Source organism: Fragaria vesca, linkage group LG3 (assembly GCF_000184155.1).
Source record: "Fragaria vesca subsp. vesca linkage group LG3, FraVesHawaii_1.0, whole genome shotgun sequence".
Taxonomy (NCBI): Eukaryota; Viridiplantae; Streptophyta; class Magnoliopsida; order Rosales; family Rosaceae; genus Fragaria; species Fragaria vesca.
In genome coordinates, this window is record NC_020493.1 from 6,303,170 (window position 1) to 6,315,423 (window position 12,254).

Here is a 12,254-nt window from a genome sequence, read left to right on the forward strand (position 1 = left end):
AGAGAGAGAGAGAGATTACATAAAATGATTTAAAAAAATACATTTAATTAACATAAATTATAGAGAGCCTCATCTCGCTAGTTATATTTAGCTACCAAAATAGCTAAAAGTTAAAATAGTTAGCCATTTGCTTGTCTGGTAGAGCTGGTAAAATTGATAAAAAATTAAACACACTCTTTAAAATGGTTAAGGAGCCAATATAAAGAGTAATAAAAATGCTCTGATAATGTGTTTGTCTTATCTTATCTTTTGGTTCAAAATTGGGCGTACTTTGATTCATGAACATAATGTGCTGTCAAACTGAAATGTAATTGACATTCCTTTTAATCTCAAAATAAATTCTTCAAATGAAAAAATAAAAAATCAGGCTAACAGTGTTGGATGTAGAGATCAAATTCTTGGGTGTGGGTGTAATAATAAATGTAAATGGGCCTGAAGTGCAAATAGAAACCAACACAAGAAGCCCTATAAGTTCCAAAGTCCCGAAGTCTCGGCCTTCACCATTGCAAACCAGTACTAGTAGTACAAACAAGTGCTCCATCCTCCTCCTCTATCAGCTTCCCACACCCTTCTCTCCTCTTCCTCTTCCTCTTCCTCTTCCTATATTATATAAACTCACCTCCATCACCCACTTGGGATCTGCCTCTTGTTTCCTGCATCGCAGCCCCTCTCTGTTTCTCTCCCTATCTCTCTCTCTTCCTTGTCAGATTGTTTCTGAAGAAGACTTTAGATTCTGTCCACCACCAACTGTCTTCCACCTTGAGCTCCTTCTTCTGCTTCGTCTTCGGTGCCCATTGTTGATGGATAAGAAGAGGAGCCATTCTTTTGTCTGATGTTTTGATAAGAGAGTGATTGAAAATCCAGCGGATGATGATGAGGTCTGCCTCTATGGCTCCTCCTTTTCATTTTCTTGGTTTTTGTTTTTGTTTTGATTCTCGACCTTGACCCAGTGATTGCTTGATTGTTGGGGATCCGATTTCCATCTGTTTTTCGTAAGTTTAATCTGTTCTTCTGTTTTCAATACTCGATCGGTTTACTGGATGAGATCTTCTTTCTTCTGTTTTTCAACTTGGGTTTCTGAAAATACCGGCGTCTGTTTCCAATGGGATTTCCGCTGGGGAAGCAGAAGCGCCTCAGCTGCCATGGAAACAGAGCTCTCTCGCTGTTTTGATGAAAATGGAGCTTGAATTCCCCAGATTCAGCTGTTTGTTGTTACCAGCAAAAATGGTGTTGAAAGTTCAAAACGGTCTAGCTGACCCAACATTCAATCCAATCTCAGTCCTCAGCTCTTGTTTAAAACAATTCTGATTTCCTGTTCTTCATGTTCAAAGATTCATCCAGGATATTCAATTGCATATTTCTCAACATTTGACTTGACTCTCCGAGTTCATCTCGTTAATCTCTGCATTCGATTTTGTTAATCCGGGTTTTCGTTGAATTGTGTTTACAGGTACCAGAGAGTGAGTCCAGATTGTGTTCCTCTAAGCAATGGCAAGAAACCCAGCAGCATAAGAGCTATACCAAAAGAAGACATGATGACAGAGAACAGCACCAATACAACAACCAGCACAGTCTCTTCACTGGAATCCAAACCCTTCAGATTCAGAGACCCAAGTCCCCTCTCCCAATTCGGAGGCGTACCACCCACTTCTCCAAGCCCCGAAAACCGCCCCACTCACAGCAGCAGCCCCGGCCGCACTCCCAGCCCCAGCCGCGCCGGCTCCGGTGGCGACGTGCTGCTCCAGTGGGGCCAGAGAAAGAGGTCCCGGGTCTCGAGAACCGAGATCCGGGTCTTGGCTGATGAGTCCTCCTCATCAGCCCAAGCAAGACAAGCCAAAGTGCAAAGGAGAGCGGCTCACGCTGCAGCCGTGGCAGCTGACAAGTCCATGCCTCCGCCGCCTCCTCCTCCGCCACCGCACCCATCTTCCACCACCTCAACGTCGTCGTTTTCCAATGGTAGACTCCGGAAGGAAGCCTCAGGGTTGCTTCCAAACAGGTACCACCCACCTTCAGAGCGTCTGTTTATTTTTCCTCATTGGATGGAGAATATTATTTGCCTTGTTTAATTTTTTTTTTTCCTTTTGTTACTGCTCAAGATTGATTGGTTAGATCTTGTATGGAAAAAAGGTAAAGTCTTTGTTCTCCAATCACAATTGTCTTGGGTTTTGCTTCAAATTTGTGTCATTATCTTGTTGGGTTTGCAGGCTTGGGGGTTTTGTTCTGGTGCGGGCAAGATCTAGTTAGGAACCCATGTTCTTGTTAAACTGGTCTGTTCTGTTCAATTTTAGCTGCAAAAGATTACATATTTTTAGTTGACCCTTTTGCCCTTGAGTTTGACCTACAATTTCACAAATCAACTTATTATTAGTGGTAGTGGGCATCCAAGACCCAACAAGGTCTGGTGTTTGCTCTCCTGTGGTTTTGCTTCGTGTGTTTTTAACTTTTGCAGTTGGGTTAGGTTTTAGAATATTGCTCATATATCCCCTCTTTGTGTCCTTTTGCCCTGATCTTGAAAGGGCACCCAATCCTTCTCATCTCTTGGAAGCTGTCTTTCCCATTTTTTTTTTTTTTTTATTGTAATTGGATTTCATAGGACATGGATTTTTCTTGGAGGTTGTGAGTATTTGTAAATTAATTGGAAGAGTGCAGCACATATATGGTGTATGATTAATAGGGTTTTTCTTTAAGTTGGGTATTAAATTTCTGTCTTTTTCTGCTCCTGTTTCTCCTTTTGATTAATCTGCCTAGTCTTCAAAGTGTAGAACAGCTCCATCTACTATACTAACTCCAAAGTCCTCCACCTTTTTCATCCCACACCAAACACCCACCAGCCATTGATTTTAGTCTCTTCTCTTTGGCCATGACCAGGAATTTGGAAGATCGATCCGCTGTGGTTAATGGGTCACCCTCTAGAAGCACTGTGGTCGGGAACGGCCGTGCTGCTTCTAGATCTATAGCGGGCAAAAGGTCTCCTCCCCCAGAGAAAAGTGAGAGAAAGATGCCTTCTTGTTCTGGAAGGTCAGCAAAAGATGACAAGGCAAATGGGTCATCTGATCACCGGGCAAACCATGTCGATTCGACCTCATTACAATCGGAGCAATTAGCTGGAGCTGCTAACCATTCTGCTGCACTAGCAGCTGAAAAACTGAACCATGAAGTGGTCGAGTGGCCAAGAATTTACTTGGCTTTGTCAAGGAAGGAGAAAGAAGATGATTTCCTTGCAATGAAAGGCACGAAGCTGCCTCAGAGACCCAAGAAGAGGGCCAAGAACGTTGACAGAACCCTTCAGGTAGAAATATTCATCACTTATTCTTGGTTCATCAATTTGATTTTGGTTTTTGGGTAATTGAGAAATTGGAACATGAATTTTAATTTTTTGTGGGGGTTTTGTTTGTTTTTTGTTTTGGCAGTATTGTTTCCCAGGGATGTGGCTATCTGACTTGACAAGGAATCGCTATGAGGTCAGGGAGAAGAAATGTGTGAAGAAGGTAAATGCTGTGCCCTCTGCTCTTTCTTGCATCTTTGTCCTTTCTTTGTTTTGGATAATACCTTAGCTCCAATACCCAAAATGAATAGGATGTGTCTTCCAGCTTGCTCATTAGCCATTCTAATCTGTCTTGTTTCACCTCAAAAGCTCCTCCCCACCTAAAACCCTCCTTAATAAAATATGGGGGACAATATTTTTTGCAAAACAACTAGATCCCACTAATTTTGAGATCATAATTTATTTGTTTGTGAATTTTCCAGTTAATTTCTCTCCTAGGGTTTATGGAAACTTGCCTATACTTTAAGTAGTGAAGATGAACAAATATCTAAATTCTGATTTACTTTTTTTTTTTTCCCAACAAAATTCTGATCTGCTTTTAATAAAGTAGAGAATAATGATTTCAAGGGTCCCAAAATGAAGAAACAGTCACGAGTATCCTTTGAGTGCCATAATAAACGGCAGAGGTGAAAATTTCAATTGGAATATTGGATATTCTCAAATTATTTTATTTTAATAATATAATTTCGCAAACCCTAGCCAAATGTGAATTTCACACACCAATATTCCATGATTATTTAATTTTAAATTTGAGGGTGGCAAGTTCTAACCTAGGTTAGCTCGGAGGTTCAGCTCTCATTGTATTGTAGAACGACATAGCGCATGACATAATGTTTGAGCTCAGGAGAAATTCTGTTTTTATCGTTGCTAGATAGCATTACGAATACGAGCTATATATGTATATTTACGGTATTTAGAAATGTAAAATTAGTGTAATATATAATGAAAATTTGTTCCTAAACATTATAATGATTTTGGAAATGCAGCAGAAGCGAAGGGGACTGAAAGGGATGGAGAGCGTGGAAAGCGAATCCGAGTAGCAGTAATACTTCCCCAATCAATTTTTATATTCATGTAAACAAAAATTTGTGGGAAATGATTTAAAAAAGAGAAGAAGAAGGTGTGAGAGAGACAGAGACCTATCCGAGCACCACCCACCAGGGACAGAGACCCTTTTTGTAGTCCACCTGCCCTTCTTTTGTACGACAATGTGTCTTCCCCCTCTTTGGTGATCTATGAGTTTTGTACAGTGGACGACATGTCGCTAATGATATGTCAGCCAACGACAAGTAGTAGAGTTTCTTTCTAAATTAGTGAATCTATTTGGTTTCTGTCGTTTAATTAGTCACTTTGGTGTTTTCATGCGAATCATGCCGAATCCAATTAATGCAATAAATTAGTAAACATACAATTATAAAGTACTAAAACATATTTACAAAAGAGTAGTTTTGTGTGAATCATAGAAGCCTTTATTGAGTGGCAAACAAAGAACCCTAAAATACCTAAAGACTTGGAGTGGACTAGGAAAGTTGTGTAAAAGTGAAAGGGTTGTTGAGGAGTTCGACCAAATTCATTTCAGAACTTTCGGTATTTAAATGTTACTGGGGTTTAAACTTCTCTGCAATTTCAAAGAGAAGTCTCAAGTCTGTGTAACCATGGATAGCTACTCTGCAATTCTGTATAAGCCTACCAGCTACCTCTTCCTCATCCACTATATTGCTCACTACTTGCTCTTTCTTTTTCTGGCATCTTCATATCTACATACTACTCAAGTGTGTTTGGGAGATGGACTTCCAAGTGGTGTGAGATCAACATCATGCATGGAGGAAGAGAGACGAGCTCTTCTCAGTTTCAAAGAAGATGTTTCTGATCGTTCCGGAAGACTTTCATCTTGGGTGGGTCTGGATTGCTGTCGATGGAAAGGGATTTCATGCAACAACCATACAGGTCACGTTGTAAAGATGGACCTCCGAAACCCGAAGTATGATCCACTGAATGGCTTCAACGGGAAGACTTCTTTGCGGGGTAAGATTAATCCTTCTTTCCTCAGCTTAAAGAGCTTATATTACCTTGATCTAAGCGGAAATGATTTTGAAGGACGTCGAATTCCTAATTTCTTTGGGAAGCTTACAAGTTTGAGGTATCTTAATATCTCCTATGCTTCATTTGAGGGAGAGATTCCCCCAGCTCTTGGTAACCTCTCAAACTTGAACTATCTTGACCTCAAAAATTATGTCAATGGTGGTTATTCCAAAAACTTGAATTGGCTTTCTCATCTTTCTTCTCTAAAGTACCTCAATCTTGGAGGTGTAGACTTAAGCAATACAGGGGTAAGTTGGCTACATGATGTCAACATGCTTCCCTCACTCTTAGAGTTGCATTTGTCTACTTGCCAAATCAATGAAAACCAGCTTCCGCTCTCCCTGCACGCCCTTAACTCTACATCCCTACTGGTTCTTGACATATCAGGGAATTTCATTAATGCTGCATTTCCCAGCTGGTTTTGTAACCTTACCAACCTCAGAAAACTTGATGCATCTTTCAATTATTTTGGTGACTTCGGTCCCCTCCTTGTTGAATTTGCAAACCTCAAGTATTTGGAAGACCTTGGTTTTAGTATGAATTCTCTCCAAGGTCAAATTCCCAAAGTCATTGATACTCTGTGCAGTCTAAGAATGTTAGATCTTTCATCAAACTCGTTGGATAGTGGTTTGGAAGAGGTTTTGAAAGGTGTCTCAAACTGTACAAAGTATAGATTAGAGTCACTTGATTTGTCCAACAATATGGTGGAAGGTGAACTCCCCGCAGCCATAGGAATGCTAGAAAATCTGAAGGAACTGGACCTCACTTCAAACCAATTTTCCGGTCCCATTCCACAATCTATTGCTAGTTTATCATCCTTGGAAACACTGGACATCTCAAGTAATTATTTGAATGAGTCCATTCCTGAAAGCTTGGGAGAACTTTCTCATCTAGTTCATCTTGATCTATCTTGGAATTTTTGGGAAGGCAGCATAACTGAAGCACATTTCCGAACTCTAAAAAAGTTATAGCCTTTTGCAGTCGGCACAAAGCTACCAGTCTTCACAGACCGACCTACGTCCCTCAGTTTTAACTTGGCTCATGACTGGGTTCCTCCTTTCCAGCTTGATTCAGTCGACGTTGTTGCCTGCAGGGTAGGTCCTGCCTTTGGGGTATGGCTTCAATCTCAAACTCAGTTAACTCATCTCACTCTTAGTAATACTGAAATCTCAGATTTCCAACCAGAATGGTTGTTGAAGATATCTTCCCAACTTACATGGTTGGATTTATCTTACAACCAAATCCGTGGGAAGCTTCCACTTCAAATGAACTTCCCATCTTTGTTCGTATTAGATTTGAGTTATAATCAATTTGAGGGCCTTCTACCACATTGGTCTAGTGACGCTGCCGCATGGGTCGATCTTCGAAGCAATTCATTTTCCGGGCCAATTCCCTCAAACTACGATCAACTTTGGCCTAAATTGGAACAGTTGTATCTGTCTGACAATCATCTGCATGGTAGTATACCACCTTCTTTGTGTAACATGTCACGTTTAGGAATTCTCTTGTTAAGAAGCAATCACTTGTCTGGAGAATTCCCTCGAGAATGGAGTATGTGGCCGAGTATAAAGATTGTAGATGTCTCAGACAACAATTTGGCTGGCAATATCCCCAGTTCTATGGGTGTTCCCAGCTCACTATACATATTGAGTCTGAGTGAAAACAATTTCGGAGGTCCAATTCCTTCTTCTATATTCGAAAACTGCACCGAGTTGTTGAGTATTGATCTTGGAGGCAATAGATTGACTAGAAGCATGCCTTTATGGACAAGATCATTTGCATCATCTAAATTATATATGCTACGATTGCGATCCAACTCTTTGAGTGGACAAATCCCCTGGCGACTGTGCTCTGTTCAATTTCTTCATATCATAGACCTTGGCCACAACAACTTTTCAGGGACTATTCCCAAGTGTTTGTATAATTTGACTGGTTTGATGGCCTATGGTAATGACACTGGTATAGGTTCTTCTAGTTATCTTCAGACGACCAGCTTGACATTGAAGGGACAAGAACTGGTATATAACACGACTCTGGGTTTGGTGAATAGCATCGACTTCTCATCAAATAACTTAGAAGGTGTAATCCCTGAAGGAATAAGCAGCCTCATTGCCTTGGGGACGTTGAACTTGTCCAGAAATCAACTGACTGGAAACATTCCCTCAAAGATTGGAAGCTTGCGGTTGCTGGAAACTCTTGATCTCTCACACAATCGCCTCTCCGGACAGATTCCTCAAAGTTTCTCTTCATTAACCTCTTTGTCTCATTTGAACTTGTCTGACAACAACTTGTCTGGAAGAATTCCTTCAGGTAACCAACTTCAAACACTCGATGATTCATCCATTTATGATGGCAATCCATCCTTGTGCGGGGTGCCTCTTTCAACTCTCTGCCCGGGACACAGCGCACTTGCACCAGCTGATCCTGATGATGATGACGATAATGATGACAATGGGTGGTTTGGTATCTCTGTTAGCACTGTACTCGGCTTCATCATAGGCTTTTGGAGTGTTTGTGGCATATTGGTTGTGAAGAAATCATGGAGGTATGCCTATTTTCGATTCTTTGATAACATACAAGAGAAGGCAGCTAGAATCTTATCATATAAGAGAAGGCAGCATTGGTAATCACATTTGAGAGATGCTCTTTGGCAATTGAGGTCTTGATTAGAAAAGGGAATTCAAGAGTGAAATGTAGTGAAGGACTGAAGGTGCCTGGGGCATTTGTTGCCTTCTGGTCGAGGTGAGTTGTTTCTAGTTCTTTTTGTGCAGGAGCTCTCCATGTGATGTGACTGCCCTTCGGTGGTGAAGATTGTTCTTGGATTTCCTGGTGTCTTGTAGATTTTGAATTATCTTTATAAGTTTGATCTGGTCGTGTAATCAATAACTAGGCACGCATGTATCATGTATCATATGATTCAAGCAACTTTGATGCTGAACAATATGTACCTGGCTGAAAGTGTATATCCAAGTTCTGATGGATGCATATGGAAACTTGTAAAGGACTTGGAGTATCTATTGGTTTCAGTATTTAATCTCACGCAGTCAATCCATGCATTATAATGGTGTGCTTAAGCCATTCTCAGTTCCTTGTAAGAAAACATTGTTATAAGCATACAGCTTCAACCCTGCTACCAACCATCACCTCAAGCAAAAAAAAGAAAAGAGAAATTTTGAGTACTCTGTTTCTTCAAGTATTTGATTTTTTATTTTTTTAGGGATAATTTCCAGTATTTGATTGATGTACATACTTCCAAGTATTTCTTGGAAATCTAGAAGCTAAGAGAGAATTTTAAGAACATCTGAAGTTGAGGCCTACCTAAGTTGTAGAGGAAGCCACAGTTGAGGCCTCCCTTTTCCCAGAGTAGACTTGCTTAAGAGATTGCTTAAATAGGCAGTGGAAGACTTGGAAAGTGGACTGCAAATATTGATTTTGATTCGGTCCTCGAAAAGTTAAATATCATCTTTGGCTACCAAAAGTCAAGAAAATGCATCAACTTTCTCTGTGGGGACTCCAGACTTGGCCAGCTTCCATTATTTTTGATACTCCTATAGCCTTTTATAATCTCACTTGTGGAGTATGCATCTGCAGAAACTTGAAAAAACTTGGCAGAAAAATGGATAGCTTCTGTTTTGCTCATCACCGTTTCCCCTTTTTGTTTTTAGCCACTTTATATGTACAAACTATTAGTTTCTGTTTCTGTTCAAGTGATGGAGTTCCTGGCAGTTTGAGATCAGCATGCAGGGAGGACGAGAGACAAGTGCTTCTCCGCTTCAGACACGATCTTGCAGATCCTTCCGGTAGGCTTTCGTCTTGGATTGGTTACGATTGCTGTCAATGGAGAGGGATTTCATGCAACAACCTCACTGGTCATGTTGTGAAAATGGACCTCAGTAACACATATTGTCAACATGACTATTTGGAGTGGGATGAGGTGGCTTACAGAAGGTCTCTATTGAAGGGTAAGCTAAATCCTTCATTTCTCACCTTGACACATTTAGATTACTTGGACCTAAGCTGCAATGATTTTGAACTTCCACTTTTCATAGGCCAGCTTAAAAGTTTGAGGTATCTCAATCTCTCTTCCTTTTCGTCATCTCAGGGAGTGATTCCTGAGTCTATTGGGAACTTGTCATCTTTGAAAACACTTGACCTTTCTTCTAATTACTTTGATGGCATTCCCATTCCTCAGTTTTTTGGTCAGCTTAAAAGCTTGCAATATTTGGATCTCTCTTACGCTCTGAGAGAAGAAATCCCACCTCATCTTGGTAACCTGTCAAACTTGAGCTACCTAGACCTCAGTGCAAATTTCTGGTTGACTTTAACTTCCACAAACATGAATTGGCTTTCTCAACTCTCTTCCCTTAAATACCTCAGTCTGCAATATGTGGATCTTAGCAACACAGGAGTGAGTTGATTCCATGCTGTAAACAAGCTTCCCTCATTGTTAGAGTCACATTTGTCTCTATGCCAAATTGGAAGCATTCCACTCTCATTGCCAAAGATAAATATCACATCACTTTTGATCCTTGACATGTCAAAGAACCCTATCCCATCTTCAATTCCCAGCTGGTTGTTTAACCATACCAGCCTCACAAAACTGAATCTAAGCCGGACTTTTTTCGGTGGTTCCATTAGTAATTGGGAATTGGCAAGCTTCAAAGATCTGGAAGACCTTGACTTATCTAGTAATAGATTTGAAGGTCCTATTCCTAAACTCATTGGGAATTCCACCAAACTAAAGTTCATAAATCTTTTCTACAACAAATTTGTGGGGGCAATTCCAGAGAGTTTGCTTGGTTGTTCAGGCTGTACAATTGATAAACTAGAGCTCTTAGATCTGTCTTATAATATGCTGGAATGCAAATTACCTGTCTCCTTAGGCATGCTGTATAATTTACAGTATCTGAACCTTCAGTCCAACTCTTTTTGGGGCACAATTCCAGAGTCTATAGGAAACTTGTCATCCTTGAAAACTCTAAATCCCAATTCAAACTCTTTTTGGGGCACAATTCCAGAGTCTATAGGGAACTTGTCGTCCTTGCAAACTCTAAACCTCAGTTATAATCATAAGAATGGGTCCATTCCTAGAAGTTTGGGAGAACTCTCTCAGCTAGTTCACCTAGATCTGTCACATAATTCCTGGGAAGGCAATTTATCAGAATCCCATTTCAAAAATCTCACCAGGTTAAAGTCTTTGGTAGTAACCACAGATAAACCTATGTCTCTCATTTTCAATGTGTCTTATCAGTGGCCTGCTCCTTTCAAGCTCTACACAATTGACATTAGAAATTGTAGCATAGGTCCTTCCTTTCCTGCATGGCTTCAGTCTCAAACTGAACTACTGACTGCCACCCTTTCAAATACTAACATCTCAGATTCCATACCAGAGGAATTGTTCTTGAAGTCATGTGTCCAAATCGAATACTTGGATTTATCTTACAACCGAATCCATGGAAGGCTTCCATTGCAAATGACATGTCCAAGTCTGTATCATATAGATTTGAGTCATAACAGATTTGCAGGTCCATTTCCACTTTTGTCTGCCAATTTATCCCTCCTGAATTTTGAGAGCAGTTTATTTTCCGGGCTAATTCCCTCACAGTTTGGTCAGCTGATGCCTGAACTGAGAGAATTGTATCTTTCTGAAAATCAATTGAATGGTACTATTCCAGCCTCTATGTGCAACATGACAAACTTGGCAATTCTTACATTGAGAACAAATCAGTTTTATGGAGAATTCCCTGAAGCTTGGAGCCTGTGGAGCAACATACTGGTAATAGATGTTGGTTACAATAATCTCTCTGGTCATATTCCTATCTCAATGGGTGTTCCAAGCTCTAGAGCCATATTGAAGCTGAACAATAACAACTTTGGGGGTACATTTCCTTCTTTGATATTTGAGAATTGCACAAATTTGAAGAGTGTTGATCTCGGAAGCAACAAATTCATTGGCGACCTGCCTTCAATGATGTCACAGAATTGTTCATCCTGCGGCTACGATCCAACTTTTTCAGGGGGCATATACCCCAATACTTGTGCCGTCTTCCCATGCTTCATGTCTTAGACCTTGGTGACAACAACTTTTCAGGGACTATTCCCAAGTGTCTGAAGGAAATGTATGTTAAATCTACTTAATAAAACTACTGTAGTATTCTATGGCAAACTAAGATCGTTCTATGAAAATATTGAAACCTGATTGATTGATGTTGTCCATTCCTTCTCCAAGATTCACACTCGATACTTCTTACATTGATGGGATCATGTATTTATAGACGTGTTTTGTGCTCTTGCAGGGGAATCAACTGTTTGTATAGCAGTTATATAACTGCTGGTAACTGTCATGACAGTTCCTTCCATAAAGGAACTGCTCATAACCTCTTATCTATTCAGATAAGTATTTATCCTAATCAGGGTATGAATTTGAATATTTAAATTCAAATTGGATTGCATTAGCTAAGTGCATATCTTAGTTAATTCACTGATGTTTATATTCAAGTCCTAATAACTTGTTTCACTTACTTAGTCAACTCAGTTGCATAGAGACTTCATATATCTAGTTCTAAGATCTTACAATCTCCCACTGAACTAGATATATATCTAAGTGTAATATGAATCAGATTATTACTAAAGTGTGCACTGGACTTAAACAACATCATCCAATTCTCAAAGTTCCTGTCAATTGAAAATAGCTGTACTGAGTTACAAAAATTTCAATGTGTTGATAACACAAAGTTTCACGCAACCACAACACAGAATTACAATCACATGAACTACCACAAATACAATGTTCTGCAGATGCTTACATATATATATATATATATATATATATATATATATATATATA

The 12,254-nt window shown here is 39.9% G+C and overlaps 3 protein-coding genes across 3 annotated transcripts; all 3 read left to right on the top strand.

The window, feature by feature from the left end:
- Positions 1 to 526: 526 nt before the first annotated feature.
- LOC101310966 lies at positions 527 to 4,638 on the top strand. Its single transcript, XM_004293786.1, has 5 exons — positions 527 to 992; positions 1,451 to 1,996; positions 2,869 to 3,289; positions 3,411 to 3,488; positions 4,312 to 4,638. Exons 2-5 carry the CDS (start codon positions 1,533 to 1,535, stop codon positions 4,363 to 4,365), a joined length of 1,017 nt encoding a protein of 338 aa, XP_004293834.1. The 5' UTR covers positions 527 to 992; positions 1,451 to 1,532; the 3' UTR covers positions 4,366 to 4,638.
- Positions 4,639 to 4,980: 342 nt separating this feature from the next.
- LOC101292584 (receptor-like protein 12-like) lies at positions 4,981 to 9,824 on the top strand. Its single transcript, XM_004295486.1, has 4 exons — positions 4,981 to 6,247; positions 6,389 to 7,952; positions 8,078 to 8,149; positions 9,134 to 9,824. The coding sequence occupies exons 1-4, from the start codon at positions 4,981 to 4,983 to the stop codon at positions 9,822 to 9,824; spliced, it is 3,594 nt and encodes a 1,197-aa protein (XP_004295534.1).
- Positions 9,825 to 9,859: 35 nt separating this feature from the next.
- Positions 9,860 to 11,500, top strand: LOC101313288 (receptor-like protein 12-like). Its single transcript, XM_004293794.1, has one exon. The coding sequence runs from the start codon at positions 9,942 to 9,944 to the stop codon at positions 11,472 to 11,474; it is 1,533 nt and encodes a 510-aa protein (XP_004293842.1). The 5' UTR covers positions 9,860 to 9,941; the 3' UTR covers positions 11,475 to 11,500.
- The last annotated feature ends 754 nt before the right edge of the window (positions 11,501 to 12,254 follow it).

Coding starts and splice junctions, on each gene's coding strand:
- LOC101292584 (XM_004295486.1), top strand. CDS start 4,981: ATGGATAGCTACTCTGCAATTCTGTATAAGCCTACCAGCTACCTCTTC. Junction 7,953..8,077: donor GTTGTGAAGAAATCATGGAG/GTATGCCTATTT, acceptor GGTCTTGATTAG/AAAAGGGAATTCAAGAGTGA. Junction 8,150..9,133: donor TTTGTTGCCTTCTGGTCGAG/GTGAGTTGTTTC, acceptor AGTTCCTGGCAG/TTTGAGATCAGCATGCAGGG.
- LOC101313288 (XM_004293794.1), top strand. CDS start 9,942: ATGTCAAAGAACCCTATCCCATCTTCAATTCCCAGCTGGTTGTTTAAC.
- LOC101310966 (XM_004293786.1), top strand. CDS start 1,533: ATGATGACAGAGAACAGCACCAATACAACAACCAGCACAGTCTCTTCA. Junction 1,997..2,868: donor TCAGGGTTGCTTCCAAACAG/GTACCACCCACC, acceptor GGCCATGACCAG/GAATTTGGAAGATCGATCCG. Junction 3,489..4,311: donor AGAAGAAATGTGTGAAGAAG/GTAAATGCTGTG, acceptor TTGGAAATGCAG/CAGAAGCGAAGGGGACTGAA.